The 11,301-nt window shown below is 42.7% G+C and overlaps 1 protein-coding gene across 5 annotated transcripts in view; it reads left to right on the forward strand.

Annotated features, from left to right (window-relative positions):
- Positions 1-11,301, forward strand: part of LOC139420411 (partitioning defective 3 homolog) — a 546,201-nt gene that overhangs the window by 243,396 nt on the left and 291,504 nt on the right. For 2 of the 5 annotated variants that reach the window (XM_071170486.1, XM_071170487.1), the window contains exon 6: positions 9,110-9,175. The exons of the other annotated variants lie outside the window; for them this stretch is intronic. In XM_071170486.1, coding sequence (XP_071026587.1) covers positions 9,110-9,175 — 66 coding nt within the window. The remainder of the gene's footprint in view (positions 1-9,109; positions 9,176-11,301) is intronic. 5 annotated transcript variants of the gene reach the window in all.

Here is an 11,301-nt window from a genome sequence, read left to right on the forward strand (position 1 = left end):
TGGCCTGGGATACATATTTTTTTAAATATAGGACAAAACACACATCACGACAAGAGTGACATCCAAACACTACATAAAGAGAGACCTTAGACGACAACATAGCAGGGCAGCAACATATAAAAAACACAGCATGCTAGCAACACAACATGACAACAACATGGTAGCAATGCAATATGGCAGCAGCACAACACAGTAGCAGCATAAAACAGGGTACAAACATTATTGGGCACAGACAACAGCACAAATGGCAAGAAGGTAGAGACAACAATACATCAGAGAGGACAAGTAATCAACATTTGTTTGAGGACTTTATTACAGACAGAAAGGCTCCTTATAGGACACATCACTACACTCTATGCTCTTCTGTAAACTGGTCATCTCTGTATACCCGTCGCAAGACCAACTAATTTATGCTTATTTATAAAACCCTCTTAGGCTTCACTCCCCCCTGAGATAGCTACTGCAGCCCTCATCCTCCACATACAACCCCCGTTCTGCCAGTCACATTCTGTTAAAGGTCCCCAAAGCGCACACATCCCTGGGTCGCTCCTCTTTTCAGTTCGCTGCAGCTAGCGACTGGAACGAGCTGCAACAAACACTCAAACTGGATAGTAATAATAATAATATTCCTCATCATCCCCCTCCTCAGACGATCCCGCAGGTGAAGAAGCCTGAAGTGGAGGTCCTGGGCTGGCATGGTTACACGTCATCTCCAGTTGGACGTACTGCCAAATAATGTAAAATGACGTTGGAGGTCGCTTATGGTAGAGAAAATAATATTAAATTATCAGGCAACAGCTCTGGTTGACATTCCTGCAGTCAGCATGTCAATTACACACTCCCTCAAAACTTGAGACATCTGTTGCCTTGTGTTGTGTAACAAAAATGTACATTTTAGAGTGGCCTTTTATTGAACCAAGCACAAGGTGCACCTGTGTAATTATCATGCTGTGTATATATATATTCCCACTTACAAATCATGTAGAGGTCTGTAATTTTTAGCATAGGTACACTTCAACTGTGAGAGACGGAATCTAAAACAAAAAAACAGAAAATAACATTGCATAATTTTTAAGTAATTCATTTGCATTTGTAAGTAGGAAAACCTGCAAAATCGGCAGTGTATCAAATACTTGTTCTCCCCACTGTGTGTATATATATATATATATATATATATATATTCCCTCTCGAGAACATTTGTTTGCAGATACTGATTTGAACTCAAATTCACTCCTTTTCCTCCTCACCTCCAGATAGTCCCCCAGTCCTATTTGTCCTGGAAGCAGAGTAGTCAAACAGTGCATCCGCTGGGACCTCATTTCATTACCAGTCCTCTCTGAGTCCACTTCATTTACCCACCCATAGAGCGAGGACACAGCCAAATGAATCCCGACCCCCAAAATCTCAGACTCCAGCAATTAAAAATAAATGAACGACGCGCCACTCTCCGCTCAGCACCTCCTCCCACCATCTTGAAAATTAAGCTCTCAGGGCAACACAGCAAACAAAAGTTAATCTGAGGAATAGACTGGCTCCTCGGTAATGACTATCTCTAGTGTGTACTCTGCTCCTGTTCAGTCATTCATAGGACCACATCAATCATCCTCCTTCAGACTTACCTCTTTGAGGTGTCTATGATGAGGTCTGCACAGGAAATAACCTGTAGCATACTAATGGAGAGACATGGTGTGTCTCTGCTCTCTGCTTTAGATACTGGTTGACTCCCTGCAGGGATGGGATCAATTCCATTTCATTTCAATTGGAATTGGAATTTCTAGGGTGTGTCCCGAGTTGCGCCCTCTTCCTTTTTTAGTGCATTACGTTTGACCAGGGCTCACATGAGATACCGTGGAATAGGTATATTTAGTTACAGTTCAGCTGTTTGAACCTTGAGTGTCCTCTATCTGTTTTACACGTCATTGAAATAGTGACATACATGTATGTCTCTGTGTCAGTCTGACGGTATCTAACGGAAGAGATGCTCACTGACCTTCACAGACACTCTGAGAGATGGATTAGATGTTCAGAGCAGAGAAGACGAGACTGTCCTGGCCCCTAATCAGCTCAAAATGATGATTAATCTGCTAAAATTACCACAGAACTCAGTTCAAGTGAAAAGATCCACAGAGTTCAGTTCGTGTAGAGCTCAGTTATTACTTTAGAGTTGAGTTAATGCTTATTATAAACTGGATGGTTCGAGCCTGGAATGCTGATTGGCTGTCAGTCAGGGTCTATCAGGACCTTATACCACAGGTATGACAAGACATTTATTTAGACTCTTCTAATGACGTTGTTAACCAGTTAAAAATAGCATTAAGGCACCTCAAGGGTTTATGGTCGGTATACTATGGCTAAGGGCGTTGCATCGTGCCTAATAACAGCCCTTAGCCATAGTATACTGACCATATACCACAAACCCCTGAGGTGCCTTATTGCTTAAATGTACCACATGTTAATGCTCAGTTCATGACCAAGCCTCACACTCATCCATTCAGCTCCACAGTTCACGCTCAACCTAGAGATTGAGTGGAGACACAAACACACCTCACCTTGCTTAATCAAGTAAGGGACAGAGTGCATCCCAAATGGCAAATCCCTATGTAGTGCACTACTTTTGACCAGGGCCCATAGGGCAAAGTGTGCCATTTGGTACATAGCCTCAGACGCTAGAGAAAAGGATACTATCCTTCTAAGTTGTTGTTCCTTGACCATAAGGCCAAGTTGAGGATATGCCACAGATATGTTGATTGCAAAACAACTTGACCTCAAAACCCAGTCAAATGTGAGACTGTACAAAAGCCCATTTTCCTTCCCATGTCACCCATCCCTCAGAGCTAACTGCCATTATCCCAAATTAGACCCCCAAAACATCTCTGTGATTAGATTGGATGTGACTGTTGCTCCCCTGTCATTAACCCCTCTTCCCTCAGAGTCGTCAGGTCATTTGAATCAGCCATCTTAACTACCCTATTAACGCAGCCAATGCATCAACCCGTCCCGAGTCATCAGACAGTTCTAGACTGTTATTTACATTTATGTTGGGTTTAAGGAAGGTTAAAAAGGCAGAAACCAGAGATAACATCATTATGTGGACACTGAGACGGTCATGATAATGTAATTCACGTTGCCATTCACTTTTTCTCTGTGGCGGTAATGGTGGGCGAGTATGAAGGCATAAACCATACTGTCTATGAGCGTATCAGACAGTTATCATCAATGTATGATCATTTCCACATGTGATAATACTACATGTGCATATCAGATGATTCGTTGTGTGGAAGAACAACTAAGATCTCAACAAGAGGAGAGCCACGTGCAATTTCCATTAATGTCAAGTGGTTAGTCAGGCAAGGGAAAGACATGCAGCCCTTGCAATTACTAAGGCCTCTCAATAAAGCCACACCATTGACAACTCTTCAGAGAACCAAGAAAAGTGTGTAAATCCTTAATGCAAAAATAGGATTAACCCATTTCATTAATTTGCTGAGAGCTGAAGTCAAAGTCATACCCAACAGGAGAGGTCCAGGGCGGACGCAGAACACTTGCATTGGTACAATAGTAGGTCTCCAATACAACTCTAATGTACAGCAGCTATATTCTGTCTAGCACAGCATCTACTGAGGAAATTATTAGATTCTGATTCTGCAGAGAGAGCTTCACACAAACACACACACACACACACACACACACACACACACACACACACACATACACACACACACACGGGAAAGAAATGACAGTAGAGTAACCCTGTGTAGGCCGGCTGTCCGTGTCTCTGCCGATGGGGAGAAACACAGGCTGACTCTCTGATGAGGACGTGTTCTCCTCTCTGATTCTGACTCAGAACCCATGGGCTCAGAACTGTTCAAAGCAGACGACTGACTCCCCGTTCCCAAGTAGGGATTAGATGTACTATTCCTTTTGATAAACGATATCTAAGATACAGTATAGATTCATGATAACACTATTCCTTTTGAGAAACGATATCCAAGATGAGATTAAAACAAGACGAACAAGTACTTTATCGGAGTAACGGATAAGTTTGTTTCACTGTGGCCGCTGTGTTTTTTCTATGCTGTCTTTTTGATCTCGCTGACCAAAGCACGACGTTCTTAATCATCAGTCCAGGAAAAGAGGCTTCAGCCAATCAGGGGGCAGCAGAGATGCCAACAGGGATGCAGGAATCAGCTACCCATAATGCAGTTAGGAAACACACCAAGCTCCATTACTGGCTAATGAAATCTATTTTCCTGGCACTGAATCTCAGATGTCGTAAACTTCACATTCGCCCCCAGTTCTATTTCTAGTCGAGTTGATGTAGTTTTCTCCCCTTTTAATCAACAAAGACATCAAACCTTTAAATCTCCCTGTCTGCCTTTGGTTTTAAGACACACCGCTAATAGGGTATAAAAGTTTGCATTCTGTATGACGTGGATTTACTTTAAGCAAATTAAAGCCCAAACAGGTTCTTAATGCTATTAAGCAAATTAAATCAGAGATGTGAGCCTACCTGGGTCACATTTGTCCACATCAGTCTGAAAGGGTGTGTTGTGTGTTGCAGACAAGACTGGCATTTGGAGAACTGGACCGGAGGGGATAGTTTGTTTCTTCCTTCTTCTCTGTCAATGAATTGCATCTGTGTTACAGTACATCATCTGCCAACCAGGATTTCATATGAGTCCAGGCAGATCTATCAATGACACGGCTTCCCTCTGCTCTGGGCTGCTGTATCGTTAAATGGAACATTAATTCAATTAGGGACAGCTAATTATAAGGGCTTAAATCAATCACTGAGTCAATAACAAAATCTCAAGCGGACGGAGACTCAAATGTTCGAGCCCTCATCAATAACAGTCAGGTTAGGAAGGAATGCTCTCTGGTTAGACCCAGAGCTTTAAAAGGATATGAATTATTGAAATCCACAATTCTCTTTTGTCCAGGGAGATCTTACATGATCTATATGGTCACTCTGGTTGAAAATAACTGAACTCGTACAATGAGACCTTTGTTACAATGAGACCACTCGAATTTGGTCTATATACTGTAGTTTTATTTATATAAACTTAGAAAAAAAGAAACGTCCCTTTTTCAGGACCCTGTCTTTCAAAGAAAATTCATAAAAATCTAAATAACTTCACAGATCTTCATTGTAAAGCGTTTAAACACTGTTTCCCATGCTTGTTCAATGAACCCTAAACATTTAATGAACATGCACCTGTGGAACGGTCGTTAAGACACTAACAGCTTATAGACGGTAGGCAATTAAGGTTACAGTTGTGAATACTTAGGACACTAAAGAGGCCTTTCTCCTGACTCTGAAAAACACCAAAAGAAAGATGCCCAGTTTCCCTGCTCCTTTGCTTGAACGTGCCTTAGGAATGTTGTAAGGCAGGTCCTCACCAGACATCAACGGCAACAATGTCGCCTATGGGCACAAACCCACCATTGCTGGACCAGACAGGACTGGCAAAAACTGCTCTTCACTGACGAGTCGCGGTTTTCTCTCACCAGGGGTGATGGTCGGATTTGCGTTTATCGTCGAAGGAATGAGCGTTACACCGAGGCCTGCACTCTGGAGCAGGATCGATTTGGAGGGTCCGTCATGGTCTGGGGCGGTGTGTCACAGCATCATCGGACTGAGCTTGTTGTCATTGCAGGTAGTCTCGATGCTGTGCGTTACAGGGAAGACATCCTCCTCCCTCATGTGGTACCCTTCCTGCAGGCTCATCCTGACATGACCCTCCAGCATGACAATGCCACAAGCCATACTGCTCGTTCTGTGCGTGATTTCCTGCAAGACAGGAATGTCAGTGTTCTGCCATGGCCAGAGAAGAGCCCGGATCTCAATCCCATTGAGCACGTCTGGGACCTGTTGGATGGGAGGACGAGGGCCATTGCCCCCAGAAATGTCCGGGAACTTGCAGGTGCCTTGGTGGAAGGGTGGGGTAACATCTCACAGCAAGAACTGGCAAATCTGCTGCAGTCCATGAGGAGGAGATGCACAGCAGTACTTAATGCAGCTGGTGGCCACACCAGATACTGACTGTTACTTTTGTTGTTGATCCCCCCCCTTTGTTCAGGAACACATTATTCCATTTATGTTAGTCACATGTCTGTGGAACTTGTTCAGTTTATGTCTCAGTTTTTGAATCTTGTTATGTTCATTACAAATATTTACATATGCTAAGTTTGCTGAAAATAAACGCAGTTGACAGTGAGAGGACGTTTGTTTTTTTTCAGAGTTTTATTTGTTTATGCTATTTTGATATTGAATACTGCACTGTTGGGTAGGGCTTGCAAGTTAAACATTTCACTGCACTTGTGCACGTGACAAATTAAACTTGAATGACAGTTGGAAAAATAATTGTTGACAGGATCTGTTTAAGAGTGGATCCCAGTCGTTTGAGTCACGATTCAGCAGTGTAGTCAAGTGTTTAATGTAGGGTGTGGGTTCAGGAAGTGATTTGAAGTTAAAATTCTGAAATGTAATGTTTATTTTCAGTTTATTGAGAAATCATTGAAAATACTGTAGATGCCATTATTTCATTTTGATTAAACTTCAATTGGATTTGACCCTGATTTAAAGGCTTTAGGAAGCCTTTACTGACTGTATCTCTTTACTGTAGTTATACTGTAGTTGTCCTTGCATTATGGCGACTAGAGAAGCAATGTCCACTCTGTCATGTTATGCCAGACATGGTGCCAGTGTCTTGTATGGTCTCATTTGTCTCTGTCTCTTGGACTGCACTGTAACCACATTAGCTCTATCATGTAATGAGGATGCAATTATTGGCCTTGACCTTTGTGAATGAGAGGAAAGCCTCCCTCCACCCTTCCTTCACCCTCTTCCCCTTCCTCATTTCAACATCATAATATGGATTTCTTTTCACAGGTCAAAGTGTTTGTTACACTTGGCCATTCCAGTGTTTCTTTTTGGCCATTCCAGTGTTTCTTTTTGGCCATTCCAGTGTTTCTTTTTGGCCATTCCAGTGTTTCTTATTGGCCATCCCAGTGTTTCTTATTGGCCATTCCAGTGTTTCTTTTTGGCCATTCCAGTGTTTCTTTTTGGCCATTCCAGTGTTTCTTTTTGGCCATTCCAGTATTTCTTTTTGGTCATTCCAGTGTTTCTTATTGGCCATTCCAGTGTTTCTTATTGGCCATTCCAGTGTTTCTTATTGGCCATTCCAGTGTTTCTTTTTGGCCATTCCAGTGTTTCTTTTTGGCCATTCCAGTATTTCTTTTTGGCCATTCCAGTGTTTCTTTTTGGCCATTCCAGTGTTTCTTTTTGGCCATTCCAGTATTTCTTTTTGGTCATTCCAGTGTTTCTTATTGGCCATTCCAGTGTTTCTTTTTGGTCATTCCAGTGTTTCTTATTGGCCATTCCAGTGTTTCTTTTTGGCCATTCCAGTGTTTCTTTTTGGCCATTCCAGTGTTTCTTTTTGGCCATTCCAGTGTTTCTTTTTGGCCATTCCAGTGTTTCTTTTTGGCCATTCCAGTGTTTCTTTTTGGCCATTCCAGTGTTTCTTTTTGGCCATTCCAGTGTTTCTTTTTGGCCATTCCAGTATTTATTTTTGGCCATCCCAGTGTTTCTTATTGGCCATTCCAGTGTTTCTTATTGGCCATTCCAGTGTTTCTTTTTGGCCATTCCAGTGTTTCTTATTGGCCATTCCAGTATTTCGTTTTGGCCATTCCAGTGTTTCCTTCAGGATGGGATCTGATGGAAGGTTACTCGGCACACACCCTTACCACCAACCCTCCAGCGAGCAGACAATGTATGTGCACCCATGCGTCAATGTGTTTGTTTCGGGGTCAATCCGTGACCCAGCAGGTAGCTAGTCCTGCATCCAGCAGCCCTATCCCGTGTCCTCCTTATTCCCCCTGTCCACTCTCTCACCACTCAATCTGTGAAAGGAAACGGCACTCGGCACTTTACAGTCCCTCCCTCTACTCCCTCCCTGTCTGACTGCCAAGCCAAGTTTCATATCTGCTTCAATAATCTAATGCACTGGCTGTCTAACCGCCAGGCTCCTAACGCTGTGCTTCCTATCATTGTTGGAGAGGCAGTTGGCTCTGACCCAGCCCCATGCCCGCACAGCACACAGCCATCCCAGCCCCATGTGTTGAGAGATGTGCTCTCAGGCCCCTTCACTCCACCATGTCTGACTCTGCACAACATAGATAGGACCTAAAGTGAGGTGCAGAGAGAGGTGAAACGCTGCAGAGCTACTTCCCCTCTGATCAGGAAGGAAGGCATTGTCCGGCCAACTATAGTCAGGGGAATGAGATGGAGAGAGAGATTGAATTTAAAAATAGCTTTATTGGCCCTGTAGTTACATCGTTAAAGGCACAAGCTTTACTTCATTGTAACGGACCTAAAAAGTTAAAACCAAGCCCCCTCCTCGTCCACTATACATAGAACCCACCTGAGAGAGAAGGAGAGAGATAGAGAGGTGTCTCGTTAGCTAGTGGCTCACCTCTCCTGTCACTAAATGCTTAGTACTGGCAATGAGACAGAGAGCGAGACAGATGGACAATAGAGCAGGGCTGGCAGCCAGTGTAAGGCTCTTTCTGCCCTTGGTGACAAGAAGAGAGTGACACCCACTGCTTCTGAGTCACTCAATCAATCAGTCCATCAGGGATGTCAGTCACCAGTTATCCCTCAAGGGACTACTATATCTACCTTACTATATATCTCTCTCGCTTGCTCTCTCGTTCTTTCACTCTCTCTTTTGTATTTCTCTCTCCCTCACTCCCTCCACATGAAAAAAATACTAGACTTGACTACAGCACTTTATAATTATGTAGTAAACAGCACTATATAATTATGTAGTAAACTGTAGTATATTGTAGAGTGTTATACTACACACTGTAGTATCCCTCGATCATGTGTAGTACTTACTATAGAATGCTGTAGTAAATACTACAGCATTACCAACTTTTGTTTCTTAAGTACTACATGAATGTCCGCAAAAACAGTGCAGTCCCCTATAAGTTAATGATATACTCTGCCCATTCCCCTCCCCCATACCCCATATCCCAATTTGTGCCACTCATAAGTGAGAAACATACATGCCAAGTATAAATCCTAATTATATTGTATTCTCTACAGGTTTTAGAAAAGAGCAGAAGCTCTGAACTATCTGTTCAGACCCCAGTCATACCTGCCTACCTACAGGTAGGTTATGGAAAACCTGCTCTTTACAATTTCTCCAGTAGGTTTCTTTGAGGAGAAAGCCTCCGCTTCTATGTCAAAGATAATACAACAGAAACACTAGTAAATACTACAATCATTTATGCAAAAAAATATTAGTCTGCAAAAACACAATAAATACCACAGCATGCTACAGTAAATACTACAGTATACCACAATCTGCAAAAATGCTACATTCATTTAGTATATACTCATTTTTTTTTAATTCAGTAATTATTCTGTAGTTAAATGTAAATAATAGATTTTACTGTCGTGTTTTTGATAACTTTAGTCCAGTGAATACTACAGTAGGGTCTTCAAAAACATTACAGTGAATACTATTCTATTTATACCATAGTGTAGTACTTTTTTCATGTGGGTATCTTGCTACCTATCTCTGTTGTGAACCATGGATAGAAACCTCTCCCCACCTCTGTGTACCAATGAGCTCTAAACACTGATACCTCGCTCTCTCCTCTACTCCTCGTCTCCTCCAGTCATCCACTCCACTCCTCCACCTCTACCGCTTAGCTCAGCCTCAGCTCGACAGGTCTCCCTTTCCACTGAATAGAGATTCTCGGGAGCAGAGATGCATTCATGTCATACAAAATTGTCACTCAACAAACAGCCAGACTTGTCACCGAGAGCAACTGTTATGGGAGTTAATTACTTGTCAGTGTCAGTAATGATAAATGTGAATCACCACCTCTTCCTCGGCTTCAACCCAGCCATCTAAACCCTATTGTCAAAGGCAACAAGCAAAGAGCACTCCGCCATTCGTCTTCCCCTGCATACATGCTCTATGCAAATTATCTGGCTTTTTTTTTTTTTTTTACTCTGTATTTTTAAAATATTTTTCCCTTTCTCCTCCTCAGTATTCCACTTTTGGAGATCTGATTGTATTTATTTTTCTATTATCACATGCTTCCTTCCCTTCTTTTCCCTTCACCTCCACCATTATGTTATCCTTGAGTCCTCTGTTTATAGTTTACGTAAGCATTACACGGGTTGCCAGGTATCCTTGGGTTGCCAGGTCCGTTGAGGTCCCACTGTACAGTATGCCAGTATTGTTTTCCAATAGAAAGCATATGAATAAAAGCAAGGAGGCACATGAGACCTGTCATGACGCATAATTAAAAACAACAGAGCCAGGGCCTTGCATTGGGGACAAAGGTGATTGACTCATTTTTATAGAAACATCTAATAGAGGATACAGCAGCTGCTTGGCAGCAGGATTCTGTCGGTATTCTGATTAAATTGTCATGACCCCATGTCAGTCTCTCTTCACCTTCGGAAATGTATAAATAAGAATACGAGTCTCCCGACGGGCCCCAGTACCCCCTCTAAACCCCTCCCGTGTCGCAGGGGTTCACAGTTTGAAAAGGCTGAATGCATTTCCATAAAAAAGAGAATGAGAGAGCGAGCAGAGCGGTTATTTAGATGTGCTTGACATTTCAGCGAGGAGGGAAGGTGTAGGGGTGGGGCAGTAGGCATATTAATATCAGAGGCTAACAAACCATTTCAGGTCTTCTCCCTCTCTGCTAAGTGTCTAGACATACTAACCCCACCCCCCAGAATGTCATCATTATAACAAAGAATCACCACATACCTTCTTGATCGAAATATCACCATTACACTTACCGTATGAATCAGCTGTGGATGAATGTTTGTTTTGTTTTGGTACTACCACTGTAAAGACACTACATTGTTATCTACGTGCATCATGAATACTGTGAATGTATCTCTTTAATACAGTATAAGAACTTCCTATTTCTCACAGAGGATGCTAAGGTCCCCAGCCGTCTGATATTGAGTATGTCTGTAAACAGGGAGACAGAGAGGTATAATGGCTAATGGCCCTGGCTGAAGAACAGGGAGAAGGGTAAATGAAATGGAGAGAGAGAGAGAGAGAGAGAGTGAAAGAAACAAATGGCCTGTGTCTCATCCTCCCGTCGCTTTATCAGATTACTGTAAGAACCTGGCAAACCGCTACCTCCTCCCATCCCCCCCATCCACATTGATTGAGTATGAGTAATCGATTACGGCCACTTCAGTGTTGCTTGGCTGTCCTCTGTCGGATGTTGCGGAGAGAGAGCGAGAAAGAGCCCCAA

Source organism: Oncorhynchus clarkii, chromosome 11 (genome assembly GCF_045791955.1).
Source record: "Oncorhynchus clarkii lewisi isolate Uvic-CL-2024 chromosome 11, UVic_Ocla_1.0, whole genome shotgun sequence".
NCBI lineage: Eukaryota > Metazoa > Chordata > Actinopteri > Salmoniformes > Salmonidae > Oncorhynchus > Oncorhynchus clarkii.